At 52.7% G+C, this 14,701-nt stretch overlaps 7 protein-coding genes across 7 annotated transcripts; 4 read left to right on the forward strand and 3 right to left on the reverse strand.

Annotated features, from left to right (window-relative positions):
• Positions 1–592: 592 nt before the first annotated feature.
• VTN00DRAFT_6770 (uncharacterized protein) lies at positions 593–2,343 on the forward strand (the record flags this gene model as incomplete). Its single annotated transcript, XM_069433443.1, has 6 exons — positions 593–829; positions 889–1,194; positions 1,248–1,764; positions 1,815–1,946; positions 2,016–2,261; positions 2,321–2,343. 6 exons carry the CDS (start codon positions 593–595, stop codon positions 2,341–2,343), a joined length of 1,461 nt encoding a protein of 486 aa, XP_069286824.1.
• A 34-nt stretch (positions 2,344–2,377) lies between these two features.
• On the forward strand, positions 2,378–2,756 carry VTN00DRAFT_6771 (uncharacterized protein; the record flags this gene model as incomplete). The annotated part of the gene is made up of 2 exons (XM_069433444.1): positions 2,378–2,408; positions 2,482–2,756. 2 exons carry the CDS (start codon positions 2,378–2,380, stop codon positions 2,754–2,756), a joined length of 306 nt encoding a protein of 101 aa, XP_069286825.1.
• Positions 2,757–2,965: 209 nt separating this feature from the next.
• On the reverse strand, positions 2,966–5,189 carry VTN00DRAFT_6772 (uncharacterized protein; the record flags this gene model as incomplete). The annotated part of the gene is made up of 3 exons (XM_069433445.1): positions 2,966–4,231; positions 4,300–5,074; positions 5,140–5,189. The coding sequence occupies 3 exons, from the start codon at positions 5,187–5,189 to the stop codon at positions 2,966–2,968; spliced, it is 2,091 nt and encodes a 696-aa protein (XP_069286826.1).
• A 487-nt stretch (positions 5,190–5,676) lies between these two features.
• Positions 5,677–7,662, forward strand: VTN00DRAFT_6773 (uncharacterized protein; the record flags this gene model as incomplete). Its single annotated transcript, XM_069433446.1, has 3 exons — positions 5,677–6,444; positions 6,525–7,110; positions 7,184–7,662. The coding sequence occupies 3 exons, from the start codon at positions 5,677–5,679 to the stop codon at positions 7,660–7,662; spliced, it is 1,833 nt and encodes a 610-aa protein (XP_069286827.1).
• Positions 7,663–7,747: 85 nt separating this feature from the next.
• Positions 7,748–9,256, reverse strand: VTN00DRAFT_6774 (uncharacterized protein; the record flags this gene model as incomplete). The annotated part of the gene is made up of 2 exons (XM_069433447.1): positions 7,748–8,945; positions 9,021–9,256. The coding sequence occupies 2 exons, from the start codon at positions 9,254–9,256 to the stop codon at positions 7,748–7,750; spliced, it is 1,434 nt and encodes a 477-aa protein (XP_069286828.1).
• Positions 9,257–9,839: 583 nt separating this feature from the next.
• Positions 9,840–10,838, forward strand: VTN00DRAFT_6775 (uncharacterized protein; the record flags this gene model as incomplete). Its single annotated transcript, XM_069433448.1, has 5 exons — positions 9,840–9,842; positions 9,894–9,919; positions 9,986–10,040; positions 10,506–10,530; positions 10,594–10,838. The coding sequence occupies 5 exons, from the start codon at positions 9,840–9,842 to the stop codon at positions 10,836–10,838; spliced, it is 354 nt and encodes a 117-aa protein (XP_069286829.1).
• Positions 10,839–10,856: 18 nt separating this feature from the next.
• Positions 10,857–14,118, reverse strand: VTN00DRAFT_6776 (uncharacterized protein; the record flags this gene model as incomplete). The annotated part of the gene is made up of 7 exons (XM_069433449.1): positions 10,857–10,944; positions 11,057–11,125; positions 11,187–11,227; positions 11,284–11,444; positions 11,583–11,685; positions 13,119–13,318; positions 13,380–14,118. 7 exons carry the CDS (start codon positions 14,116–14,118, stop codon positions 10,857–10,859), a joined length of 1,401 nt encoding a protein of 466 aa, XP_069286830.1.
• Positions 14,119–14,701: the final 583 nt, after the last annotated feature.

Raw genomic sequence — 14,701 nt, forward strand, 5'->3', positions numbered from 1 at the left:
ATACGTCAAACTGAGATGATCTCAGAGATGTTACACAACGAAGTTCATTTCTGGGCGTCTGTGCGAGGCGTGAGTATCTTGCTGCATGGCGGTCCTCCAGCTCTCTCTAGAAGGATGACTTATAACCTCGAAAGCTTTTTGCCATTCGTTGAAATAAGAGAGTTATGCATGTGGAATCAATGCCTTGGCCATACATTTCGTTGAAAGGATAACCTGTTGGCGCGAACGCCCTATAGTCCTCCTGAGTACCGTGATGACATCACCACCCATGGACCACGGCATGTCCAGACACAACACCCAAACAACCATCATAAGCATTCTTTCGTCATCGCATGGCGAACAGAAGGTCCACCCGTCTGGGCAGACCAGATTTCTGTGACCCCCTCCCATTTATCAGATACTTACCTTCGTTTCTAGTACCTACCATGCACGATGCCAAATCATGGCTCAGTTTCTCCTCTTCAATCTGGGAGAAGACGGGATGTTTATCTTTCTTGTCAAACTTTGCAGCCTCGCGTCTTTTTCTCTGCTTATTGCATTACCTGTCTATTTAGAACGTCAGCACAAAAGCCTGAGTCGAACCCAATGCGAAATGCTCGCGCAGGAGGTGTATGAGATATGTCGGAGCGACAAGAGCGTCAGCTCAGAGTTGGCAAAGGACCCACAGCAGCCTCCCCGAAAGATTATCCATAGATTATATCTTGACAAAAAGGCAGAAGATATCCCCTCAAATGCTGTAGCAGAAGTCGGGGAGAAACAAAACGACCTGCGGAAAGCGTATGAATGTGGGAACTGGGGCCCGAGTCGCCCAAGCGATCTCTTCCTTCGAGTAGATCTCCTGGTCAAAACCGTTCTATCGTATGTTAGCTCATCTAACGATTAGCATAGATATATCACGATGCGTTATGCACTCTGAAAAGGCATCATCTTGCAGGGGTTGTCTCCCCGTCACTGATGGGAAGCTGTGGCGTCCTTCCTTTAACTATTGTGGCCCCTTTGCCAGATTTGTGCCGTCACGTCTCAAATTGCATCGTACGGGCAGAAAAGGAAGTCTTCTTGGGTACGAACTTCTGGGTATTCTCTGATGCGTCGACACTGGTAACGAATGCCTTCCGAGAATTGTCAAGACGGGCCGGTGAGCGTGGGACGAAAGTAGTGGTCAAGATAATTTACGATCGTGGGAATATTCGACAGGTGATTCTTCTTCCTATAATAAAAGCTTATGAAAACACTCTAATCGCTGTCAGCTATCCGACAATCGCCAAAGAGTAACAGAGAAGGAATATACCGGACCGAAAGTAAAGCTCCCTCCGCCGGAAGATATACCAAACATCGATCTGGAAATCATCAACTACCATCGCCCAATGCTCGGGACGTTCCATGCTAAATTTATGATCGTTGACCGGCGGATCGCGCTGCTTCAGAGCAGCAATATTCAGGATAATGACAATCTGGAGATGATGGTCCAGGTTGAAGGACCTATTGTCAACTCGTTTTATGACATGGCCATCATCTCTTGGGAGAAGCCGTTTGATCCTCCGCTCCCGATGCTTGAATCGCCTGCCGCTGATGCTCCACCCCCAACTTTCTCAACGCAGCAAACGACCCAAGAGACAGATGAGAATGAGAACAAACCGCCACCGGAACATACCACTAAGGATCCTCATTACGATCCTGATATAATTTTGGAAGCAAGGAGAGTCAATGGCACACTGGAGCCTAGGGGGAACGAAACAAGGACAGAGGCAGTTACTCGTCACTTGAGTATGTTCCGTTCCAATTATTCTCTTCAGCATGGCCCTCTGACTTTGCAGATACAACGCTTCAACCCTCCACAACGGGTGACGCCCCAGAATCCGATCAAGACCAGCGAATGAAGCTCTACGTCCTACACCAGCCTCATGAACCATTTCCTATGGCAATGGTCAATAGAGAGCCCTGGGGTGGTAAGTAACCCTCCAGTTAAAACCATACCAGGCTGCAAAACATTTAACAATTAAATAATCACGATCCAGCCCTAAACCACACAAGCACCTACACCCCGCAAAACGTCGCCTTCCTCTCCGCAATCCAACACGCCAAACGCACCGTATTCATCCAAACCCCCAACATGAACGCCGACCCGGTCCTCAAAGAGGTCCTCGACGCCGTCCGTCGCGGCGTCATCGTCACATGCTACCTGTGCCTGGGGTATAACGACCACGGGGAGCTTCTGCCCTTCCAGAACGGCACGAACGAGATGGTCGCAAACCGTCTGTATGGTGAGCTCCGGACGGATGAGGAGAAGGCCAGGCTGAGGATATATAACTATGTCGCGAAGGATCAGACGCAGCCGGTGAATAATAAGTATAAGAGACGGAGTTGTCATGTTAAGCTGATGATTGTTGATGAGAGGGTTGCTGTTCAGGGTATGTGGTTGATTCATCCATCTTATACCGCTTTGATACTTCTATCCAAGCATATGCTCACGAGAACATACAGGAAACGGCAACCTCGACACCCAATCCTTCTACCACTCGCAGGAGGTCAACCTCCTGCTCGACTCACCCCAAATCTGCCGCGAGTGGCTCGACACCATCAACCGGAACCAGAATACAGCGACCTACGGAGCCGTCGACCCCAGGGACGGATGCTGGCACGACCCCGTGACGGGGGAGATGGCGAAGGGATCGATCGGGGTCGATCCGGGACGGTTTAGCTGGGCGAAGGGGGTGATTGGTGCTATTCGGAGGGTGAAGGGGGCGGGTGGATTTTGAATTTGTTTGTTTTTATCTACCCCATCCCATATGTACGATTTACGAGGCTTATATGCATGAATATTTTTCATGTATCTATCCGGGTTACTATCCATGTGTATCTATATGACCAAATCGACTCATGATCTGCTTTATTGAAGCCTCTATCGTATAGTATCATAAAAATATTTCTCTGCAGTGGACGTAAAGGCAAGCGGAAGTCCCTAAGGTCACAACTTCCCCTTCAAACCCACATCCCTACCTCCTGTAAGATGATTCTCCTCTTCCAACTCAGCCAGCAACACCCCCTCCGCAACATCCACCCCACTCCCGCCTCCCTCTTCATCCCCATCATCAACATCCAGAACCCACTTTACCCTCCCCGCCCTCGGACTCCTCACCTCCAACTCCATCTTCATCTGCCTCACGAACGCCAGCACATCATTCTCTCTTACCTCATCTCCCTCCGCGACCAGCACCTCGACCAACTTTCCCGCCATCGGGAGAACGATGTGTCGCGGGTTCCAGGGGTCGCCTCTGCGGTGGGAAGATGCGGATGCTAAGGCGGAGGCAGATGATGAAGTTGATGTGAGGTGGAGGCGGTAGGGTGTTGGCGTAGGGAGGGTGGGGGGAGCGGTGTATTCGATCTCGGCGGAGAGGGAGGAGGGGAATTCGTTGCGGAGGATGCGGGTGAGATGGAGGTGGTGTTGCTGTTGGTTCTGCTGAGTGCTACTGATGTTTGGTTTGCTGTTATTGTCATTGTGTGGTTCGAGAGTAATCGACCACGCGTCGCCTTTGCGGAATAGGAGGCTCGAAGACGAGGGCACGGCTGATGACGGTACCGAAGATGTAGAAACAGGCATCGGCAGGGCAGATTGATTCCCCTGGACCCGTTTCGAGACAGCTTCCCCTAGACGGACAATGTCTTCAAGGTTCCTCTCCAGCCACTGCGTATCAACTTTGCCAGCAATAAAGTCACCGTGGGCAACGATCCCTCGTAGAACATCGATATTCGTCTTCACGCCTGATATCCTTGAGTCAGCCAGAACTCGCTGGGCCTTTCTGACAGCGCCCTCCCAGCTTGGCGCCGTGACGATGATCTTGGTGAGGAGGTTATCAAAATCAGAGCCCACAACGACGGGTGAGGAGCTCGAAATATGGGTGTCGACTCTGATGCCGTTGCCGCTGGGGACGACGAATTCGGTTACCTTTCCAATGCTGAGGGCAAAGTTTGTGTTGGGATCCTCAGCACAGAGGCGTAGTTGGATTGAAAAGCTATTTGGAGGAGCTTCTGCATTCTTCATCGTTCCTAATCCGACTTCGTTGAGAGAGGATCCCTGCGCTAGGAGGAGTTGAATCTGGACTAGGTCGATGTCAGAGATGCACTCCGTGATAGTATGCTCGACCTGGAGGCGGGGGTTGATTTCGAGGAAGTAGAACTCAGATGATTGAGGGTTGACCAGGAACTCGAATGTTCCTAGGGAAAGATATTTGATCTATATCAAGCACAGTCAAAAGTCACGACAAGCACATTACCATCTTCCTAGTGAGAAACAAAACTTACCTCCCTTGCAATTCTCACCGCAGCATCAACAACCCTCCCAATCACCCTCCTATCACCCACCACCGCAGGCGCACACTCCACCACCTTCTGAAACCTCCTCTGCACACTACAATCCCTCTCCCAGAGATGTCTAACCTCCCCCCTCCCATCCCCCACAATCTGCACCTCGACATGGTGAAACCCGCCCACGGCAGCATTCTCCACGAACACCGTTTGTGAGGCTGACTCCCCCCTGGCCCGGTCGACGGCAGTCTGTAATTCCTCTGGACTCGACACGAGACGGATCCCTCGTCCGCCGCCGCCGTCGACGGCTTTGATCATGACGGGGTATCCAACCTGGGTCACGAACGTGCGGATCTCATCCAGATCCTGACCACCCTGCTGTGAAGGAACAGTCAACGCCTTCAACACCGGCACCCCACATCTCCCCGCCAGCGTCTTCGCAGCAAGCTTATCCCCCATCTGCGCGAGCACCTCCCATCCTGGCCCGATAACTCGCGCTTGGGCTTCATCCCACATCCGCCGTGCAAATTCGGGACTCTCGCTCAGGAAGCCATAACCCGGGTGGATTGCGTCGATGGAGTGATCTTTTGCCAGATGGACCAGGTGGTCGATGTCCATGTACGCCGCGGGGTGAGGGAGGAGGAGGGCATGGTCGGGATGGCCGAGGTCGATGTGGGAGTGGTCATTGGGGGTGTAGAGGGCGAAGGTCTCGATTGGGGATTGGGAGGGGAGTTCGCGGGCAGCGTGGAGGATGCGGACGGCGATTTCGCCCCTGATAAATAATAGTTTCAATTGTCAGTGAGGATTGATATAATGATCAAGAGAAGGATTACTTACCTATTCGCAATAAGCAGCCGCCGTATTGGCTGCGGTGGAGAACGATGCATTGTATAGATCCGATGTAAAGCGAGCTTTCGCCGGTCGCGGAAAGAAATACACCCTTAGAGGAAGAACATTGTTCAACTCCTCCATTCTAATGTTCAATTACAATTTCCACAACTGAAGAGTTCATCGTATACTACCTACTACCGCGTTCCGAGGAGAGCTTTCCCCGGACGCTGCTTATCTGGTGGGGTTCGGACCGCTGGTTCATGCGGGGTGCCGAGGCCCCGGAAATCCTCCAGGGGATATGATATGATAGAGCAAGAGAAGAGAATGCATTGAGCAGTATCATTTTTTTTGTTTCTTGTTCTACCTCTGATATGGTATTATTTGCCAGATCCAAGTTCCTGGGACAATCGGTGTTAAACGAGGCGCACACGCATATAAAGGTTACCGTCTACAAGATTGCTATAATAGGAACGAAACAAGATAAGAAATTGCCCCATAGAGAGGGAACAGTCTCAAAGGATTCAAAATATAATATCAGAGACCATGGCGAAAGACGACCATGACCCCTCCGCCACCAACAACATCTCAGCAAAGGAATTGGACAATCCCTCGAAAAAGGCCACCGACCGACTAGACCAGCTCTCCTCGCACCTTTCTCCTCCTTCTCCAGAACAACCTCAACAAACATCACCACACACCAAAAAACAAAGACGAAAATCCAAATCCTCCTCATCAGCATCTTCCCTACCACCCGACTACTCCGACATCCTCTCCCAACTCTCCACCCTCCGCACCCTCGCCGCCACCCCGGACCCCACGAGCAGAGGCTACATCCGCCAAAAACAAGCCGGAAAGCTCTGGGTGCGGGAGCGCATCGAGCAGCTCCTCGACCCGGGCAGTTTCAAAGAGATCGGCTCCGTGACTGGCACGGTGACATGGAAACCAACCACACCTACCACCACCGGTCCTGGTTCAAGACCAGAGACGCCGGTCTCCTTCACACCCAGCAACAACATCCAAGGCACCGGCAAACTCCGCGGCCGGCAGGTCCTCCTGACGGCGGACGACTTCAGCATCCGGGGCGGCCACGCGGACGGGGCGATCATGGAGAAGACGATATATCTGGAGAAGATGGCGATCGCGATGAAGCTGCCGATCGTGAAGCTGGTGGATGGAAGTTCGGGTGGGGGGAGCGTGACGACGATCAGGAAAGAAGGGTGGAGTTACATCCCATATGTGTCGTCGTTGAGGTATGCGGCGAAGCAGTTGAATATGGGGATTCCGAATCTGGGGGCTGTGGTTGGACCTGCGGTATGAAATACCCTCGTTCCTTAGAAATCAAGTCCGTCATAAGAGCCTGAGAAGATATAGATGCTAATTGGGAAAACCAGATCGGCCTCGGCGCAGCCCGCGTCGTCTCCTGCCACTTCTCCGTCATGGCCGCAGATATCGGCTCCCTCTTCAACGCGGGTCCCAAAGTCGTCGAGGGCGCCACCTTCGAAGAAGGCCTGTCCTTCAACGACCTCGGCGGGCCCCTGATGCACTGCACCAACGGGACGATCGACAACCTCGCCGCCAACGAGGCCGAGTGCTACGAGCAGCTGCGCACCGTGCTGGGATACCTCCCCAACTCCGGCAGCGACGCGCCGCCCGTGATCTCGCCGTGCGAGGACCCCGAGGATCGGGAGGACCTGGCGCTGCGGACGATCATCCCCCGGCGCAAAGCGCGCATGTATAACCCGCGAGTGATCATCACGTCCGTGGTCGATAAGGGGTCCTGGTTCGAGATCGGGGCGCTCTGGGGGAAGACCGCCATTAGTGGGTTGGCTCGTCTTGGGGGACGTCCGGTAGGGATCATTTCGTTGAACTGTGAGGTCAATGGTGGTGCGCTGGATGCGGCAGGGAGCCAGAAACTCACACGGCTGTTGAAACTCTGCGATGTGATGAATTTGCCTGTGGTGCAGTTTGTAGATATCCGTAAGTGCTGCGAGACCAAACATCCTTTCCACTGCATGTTTGTACGGTCCGTACAACTAACTCCTTTTTTCAGCTGGTTATGCCATCGGAACCATCGCAGAACGAACAGCCACTATGCGCTGGGGCGTCGAGCTGGCAAAGGCCTACTACAGCACGACCACACCAATCTTCAGTGTCATTACCAGACGCGTCTTCGGTGTCGCAGGAGGCGTCATGCTCGGAGCCCGCGATCCAGTCATGCAAGTAGCCTGGCCGTCTGGAAACTGGGGCTCGTTACCACTAGACGGTGGCATCGAGGTTGGACATCGTCACGAGCTACGAGAGGCAGAGAAAGCGGGCAAGAAGGCGGAACTGTATAAGGAATTGGAAGAGGAATACACACGGCTGATGAATCCTGTGCGGACAGCAAACGCTTTCGGTATTGAGGAAATCATCGACCCGAAGGACACGAGAGCGGTCTGCTGCGCGTGGGCAAGACATGTGTATGAGGTGCTGATGAAAGATAGACTGGTGGATAGAGCATGTGGGAAGATTCAGCCGAGTTTTTCGTAGCCGTGCTTCAAGGAAAACGCTAGAAAACACAATTGCATCTGTTGTATAGTACACTGCACAAAATGGCAAACATCATTCCATATCATTAGACATTTGCAACTCCCTGCAGCGTGAGGTAAACATCTGTGCCCCATCCCCATAGACTCTGTACGGCGATGCTACCGCCAAAGTACTCCGCGTAAGCCCTGCTCAACGGCAATCCATATCCGAGCCCAGCAATGCTGCTCGTATGACTGCTACTGCTCGATATCGCGTTCAGAGCGTCTATATTCCCATTGTCGGAGCCGGGAAGGTCGTCCGAGAAAGTCGTGAAGCTATATGACCATATATGCGGCAAGACCTCTGGAGGAATCCCGCCTCCACGGTCACGAATCCTGATCGTGATACATTGCGACGAAGGACCCGAAAGTTTGATGGATTCATTCACAACGGATTCATCGGCACTATCGCCCGTGCTAATGTGCAAGTCCGCATCGGTCGGAGCATTCGCACTGCTGCCGGACCTCTCGGGCACCTCTTGGACTTTTTTTCCCGGCACGTCCGGGGCCGCAGCGATCGTCACCTCAATAGGCTCCCGCTGGTTCCCAGACTCGACAACAGCACGGAACGCGTTCTTCAGAAGTTCCGTGATAATATATTCAATATGCACTGGAACGTGTGCGAAGCTGGCCTCCGGCTCCCCACCGATAACAAGCCGCGGCCGAACACCATATTTCAGTTCACATATTTCGGCCACAAACTCCTCACACGACTTGATGATGCGCGCAGGGCGCAGAGCGGTATCGATCACTCCTGTATAGTTCGGGGGAATCGACTCCCTCTGTCCCGACGATGAGTGCGAGTTCCCGTCGTCGCTGACTGGCTGCGAGGCATAATGCAGAGCCAAATGTTGCTCCGCGATCAACCTGGTTCCGATCCTCGCGCGAAGGTGGGTGTCCAGAAACTTCGTAACTTCAGCCGGGCTGATGTACTTTCTGCACTCCAGAAAACCGCGCGCGAGGATCGGTATGGTGTTTGTGTGCGTCTGAACCAGATCCGCCATCACCTCTGTGAACTGCTTCTCCTCCTCCAAGGTCGTTATCTTCCGCTGCTGGTAAGGGAGGAGGGTCCGAAACGAGCGTAGGTAGTTCTCGTAGATCTTGGTGACATTCGGGTTGGAGACCACGATGAAGGGCAGGTTCCGTAGAGCCTGGATCCGCGACGCCAGTCGAGCAGGAAGAAGGGAGAGGGTGAAGTTGGCCGATGCAAGAAGCGCATCTTTGGACAGAGGGGGCCGACCGTGCCTGAAAGGGTATCCATCAGTATCCAGTTTGATGCGATCTCAATGAAGTCGAAGCGTCGCATCGAGAGTGACTCACTTGAGCAGATCACCGAGCGTCAACGGCCGACGACGGCTGGCCGCAAGCCGTGCAACCTCATCATCAGCTACATGAGTGTGGGATGAAGGATTCGACCAGTCGTGTCCGTTCCACGGCGATGTAGAAGTTGAATAGCAGCAGAATGCATTAGGGAGGCTTTCTGTGAACAGAGAAGGGATGATACCACGGGGTCTATGTCTCGAACGAAAAGCGTGGGAGACTCGAAGGGAGGCCATCGCAATGATTAGCCATCCTGCGATCTCTACCGCCTACCGCGCATGTAGACAAGCCTGGTGACGGGGAGCAGGGAGTGAGATGATTATATAAAGCTGGGGATTTTATGATTCACCAGGACAGCGGCGCGCTCAAGCTCGCGTGTCCGGAGAGGCGGAGATCGACGCTGCGTGGGTCGCGGGGCGCCGCTTTTTCCCCGGCCTCTGTCGGGCCGCTGGTAGACGAGACATTTTGGAACTCTGCTGCATCTTCCATTATGCATGGACTCCTAAATGCGGAGAAGAAGCTGGTATATTGCATCATCAGAGGTTCTCATTATCTCTCATAGATTGATCGTGACCTTCCTGAAGGTGAGCGTCTGACCATCTACATAGTAGCGCTGCTGCACTTTTATTGGCCTTGTTGCACTGCGCGAAAAAGGTACTTGTATGTAGCTGTCCCTAATTGTCACCAGGAAATTACATATCTCTCCTATCGACAGATGAATAGGAAGGACTAAGTCTCTCCTTCATTCAATATTTAATACTCGCACCAGCACTCGCCTACGAGGGGTCAGCTGGAATTGGTCCATTAGCTGGACTTAGCATGGTCTGCTTCTTCCAGGAGAATCCGTAACTTTATGCTAATAGATGCTAATAGATCAACGTTACTAAGATACCTGATAAGTATGTTTAAGGATGCTAATTGACGGAATCAACCATCGCATTTTCTCCAAACTCAAAGATCGACAGAGGGTATCTTCAAACTGCACGTTCTATCTACACCAGCAATATGACCTGGAAGACGGTAAGTGACATGGACGTCCAAAATACAGTCACGAGGTCTGTGTGTTTGAACTTTATTTCTCATTTTTGTGACATTTTCTTAAGAAAAAAGGTCGTTTAAAATTCGAGTCCATTGTGGCGAAATGGACGGGCACAAGAGGAGATCACCTAGGATCAGCGGTACACCCCACGTCCCTTTGCTTATCACGGCTAGATCAGATAGGTAAGACGGCGAGGCAGTGCATGCACACATCGATGGCCGTGGCTTACATGACGTATTATCTATGCGCATGCGCAGCCCCGGCGAATCAAGCTTCGCTGCAGGGTGATCAGAGGAGAAATCAATTGAGGGGTCTTGGACATACACTCCTAACCGAGGTGGGATGATCGATGGGATTCTTACGATGTGACCTCTGGAGATTACTTAAGATAAAGCCAGGTGAGAAACACGGATAGATAGATCATCAGAGTGGAGAAGTATGTGTAGAATTCGGGTAACTGGTTGGAATCTGGTACGGTATCTCCTGCTCAGCAGCAGTCCCGGCCATAGGTACATAATCCATCATGATAAAAAGAAAACCCACGACCTGTTTCGTTTCACGTTCGTAATACATCCATACTCATGCATATATCATGTCTAGAAATCCAGCTCTGGAGCGACAGAAGAGGCTGGCAGAAAGGCGATCTGATGCCCACCAGCCTGCGACGGTCAGGAGATTCCCTTCAAATTCTCAGTGACTCGTTTCCATCCCCGGTCTATGATGATGTTGGATTTCTAAGCTCCCACGAGGGGTCGAATGAGTTCTTTCTGGTGTTTTGAAGCATTTTGTCTTGGTAATCACTGAGTCTTGATCTCGCCATCCTGCTCGACGTGGACGTGTTCGTTCGTCTGGAGGACATTGACTTGGTCCTCGGGGTACTCAACACTGAGTAAGAAGGGAGGGTCAGCTGGACGGCTTTCTGCAGCCACAAAGCGGGAAAGGCGACACGTGGGGGTCAACATGACAGGGACAAACAGAAAGAAAGTGGGTGGTTTACGTGAAGCCCTTGATCAGAGTGTACTCGTGTTTGATGACGCCTCCGTTGGCCTGTGCCTGTTCCTTGGCCCTGTAGTAGAGCAGTGTCAGCGGGAAGCCTGGAGACAGGACTGTCATATCACCGGACGTACTTCTGGAGCTCCTCGGGGGAGGCGTCCTTCTTGAGGGTGACCTAGACAGTACCATCAGACGGTGTAAGAGTAGATCGGAGAAATGTGAGGAACGAACGTTGAACAGAGGCATCTTAGCGGTCAAGGTGCTATGTATCCCACGACAGGCGGAGTAGCGGAGAGGATGGATGAGCGGAATGAGCGGGTGGACAACGATGGTAAAGTTTGAGAGCCTTGGGAGAATGAACGGTGGTCTGAGAACTCGCGTGTTGGAAGCGGCTAGGAGGTTGGAGACGAAAGACGGGGTGGGGAGCGGTCTTTATATGAGGGGCAGGCGGTGACTCAATTGGATATGGAGCCCTGTGAAACGATAACGGTGGAGGATGATATGATATCCCACTCGAAACCACCACGAACGAATAATGGAGGGGCAGTGGGAAGGAAGGGTCGACAGCGCAAGAAGGTTTGCCTGATCCGGGAAGCCCTTCTGAAACTCGCTCTGTTGTCCACGTCCTGCCAGCTGTTCCGTGGATCTCTACGCTGGTGTTCTCTGTCTGTACTCCACTGCTCGCCTCCCCTCCCCTGGCCGCTGTCACATAAGGGCACATCTACTCGAGGATATGCTGCTATCACAGCATCGAGCGCCTTCGCGCCTCCGCTCTCATCGGTGCAACTCTCCAAGGTCCACCCTTCGCTGTTGCGCCTCCCACACTACGTTCTGCTACCAACGTGACCCGTTTTATCTCCGCCCTCTGTTTACAACTCTTTCTGAGAGCTCCTTGGCGAGCGACGCCGATGACGCAAGGGCGCGGGGTAAGTCACGTGGCCTGTCGGTGCCGCGCCAAGACCGCCTGTTCTGGCGACTTTGGCGAGCACGGTCCCAGAGGAGGCGTCTGGAGAGCAGCGACGAGGTAACACGCAGTACGCGGTGATGCCACTTCTCCAGCGCCGGTCCGCTCTGGCTGCTGCAGCCTCCCTTCTCGACAGGCCATCCCCCTGGCCTTTGTCTCCCTGGGAGTGCTCCTATGCCTATCACTTAAGTTCCCTGAAAAGTTTGTTCCTGGTCCCTGCAGCAATCTGTGTACTACAGTACAAGGTACATCGTAGGGCAGTCCTGCAGTTTGCCCAGTCCGCTACCTTATCCAAAGGGACGCTGCTTTGATCCTGCATGGTTGTGCATACAACACGAGAAGATTTCACCTGGTCGATCAGTTTCTGCAGACCTTTTAAAAAAGAGAATCTCGTTGGAGTTCTCGATTTCATAATACATCTGCATGCTGCCTCATCCCTTGCTCAGTAAGATGACCACATCTTATGCAAGTCGTGCCTATCCAGACTGTCCTCTGTTTGAGTATGTTCTTGGCCCCATTTTCCAATTGGTCTCTTTTGCCGTCTTCAAAGGGAGACAATCCCGATGTCTCTCTAGTCCACCAGGAAAGCCTCAGGTTGTGCCAGCGCATAACTGTCACCTGGAAGATCCAGGCTTAGCAATTACCACAGAGTTTGATCCTGCATTCTGCGCTCTGCTTGACTGTCAATGTGAGAATACATGGCCATGAAAATGTCCTTGGCATGTCACAGTATGCGTGGGGATATGCCACACTGTGTTACAAAGATAGGTGCATCGACGTTATAGGTCGCCTCATCACTGTTACATATGTCTGCATTGACTTCCGATAATTCCTTAGTGTCTACTGAGATCAGATGTTGGTTTGCTTCATGCAGGCCTTGATCTTTGAGCTGAGTGGTTACAGTTGCACTACTGGCGGCTCCCCGGAATAACATATCTGTTCAGCTTGGTTCCTTGTTTAGCCCTAGCACCACTTCTAGCGTTTCCAAGCAGACAGAAGCAACCTCGCAGATCCCGATAAATGCGAAGGACTTCAAATGCTCGAGAGGTCCGCCCCTTAATTTTCGTCGCTGCGCGTCTTGTCCTTCGCGGGGCAGTCAAACCCCGCAGTAATTCGACTCTTCTGCGTCAGCTCGGGCGGGCATCTTCATGCCGTGCATTCCTGTGTACTTTGGGCATTCAGGTTCTTTCCAGCCTTCCAGGATTGTCTGGTCTGCTAATGTGTACACCTCGACGCCAAGCGGACGCGTAGTCGCTGCCATGTCACCCTCTTTCCCCTCCCAGCCCCAGGCGGAAAGGTCCCCTGAGGAAGTACGCGGTTAGCGATTTCATGCAGATCACCTCTATAGAAAATACCTACTTACCTCCCGGGCATGCAGACAGGGCACAGAGCACATCTACCTCCGCAAAGAACTCAAAATAATCACCTTCCTTTGCGGGACATGTCTCCATGAAGTACCTTCCTTCCTCATCCAGTCCTGTCACTTGGAAGACATTCAGCACGTCGTGCACATCCAGCTCCGTCAGGCCAAATGCCACCACCGCGCGTGTTAGGTTCGAGTGACAGTGGAAGTCGAAGGTTTCCCCGCCCATGAGCAGGTTGACGTATGGATCGCACCTCGTGCCCATCAGGTCATGGACACGGCCACCCCATTGTGAGGTTCCAAAACCCACATCTTTCCTTCGCTTACCGTCTTCTCCCAGCACCTTGTCGAGCTGTCCACCGCCCAGCGAGTCTCCTGTGATCGTCACCAGCGGCCGCAGATACGGTAGATTCGACCACAGCCGATCTCCAACAGAGACATGCGAGGCATGGATCTGCCGCGTCCGGGCGGCCCACATTCGCTCTCGCGGGTTGTTCGCGTTCCATATATTCAGATCGCCAACCTGAGGTCCGCGGGGTGTGGTAATCCGGCAGATCTGGCCCGCGCGGACTTTCCATGCCTGGCCTGAGCATGGGCGAATTGTAAAGGTTGTTTCGAGAACCCGAGCAGACGGGTCAGAAGCAGTCGCAGCGATGGCCCTGTAAACAGGAGAGGATGCGTGGACTGATGAGTTGGGAGGGGCGGTATATGCGGGAGGAGGACGACGCGGGGTAGCCATTGAAACCACGTTCCCCTAAGCTACTATGAATGAAAAGTCTGTAGGTTCTCAAAATCTCAGAGTAGGTTAACTGACGTACGCCTGATGTATGTACTGTAGTAAAGATCCATCACTCCTATACCACGCTCGGAGACACTCCGCGCCCTTATCAGCATCTCGATGTAGCTGCCCCGCCTCAGTACTCTACTCCGTCTCTAAGTCGATTGTTAGGGCGACCTCGAGGCCCCGAGCTCCATAGATACGAAAAAGCGCTCCGTCCCGCAGAGGAAATTAGGGCCAGCCCTAACTGCCATTCGGATAAACTTTCCTGGTGAAGACTAGCGTTTGCTTGTGTCTCGACGCCTCGCGGGGCCGAAACAGGTTATCTACGAGCTTCAAGACGATTATGATAGGTCAGAATTACCCACCAAATACAACTTCAGACCAAAAAGATGCACATTTCAGCTCTGCCCTGTCACCTGACAAACTTCTAAGAGATTGCTATTATGAGAGACTTCAAGGGAGCAGACGGAAGCAAAGCAATGTCCATTATTCGGGATACTCTAGCGCTTGCTGTCTTCTCAATGATGCCTCTTGACCTCTA

The sequence above is a fragment of the Thermoascus crustaceus genome (assembly GCF_041956765.1).
Source record: "Thermoascus crustaceus strain CBS 181.67 unplaced genomic scaffold VTN00scaffold_4, whole genome shotgun sequence".
NCBI classification, from domain to species: domain Eukaryota; kingdom Fungi; phylum Ascomycota; class Eurotiomycetes; order Eurotiales; family Thermoascaceae; genus Thermoascus; species Thermoascus crustaceus.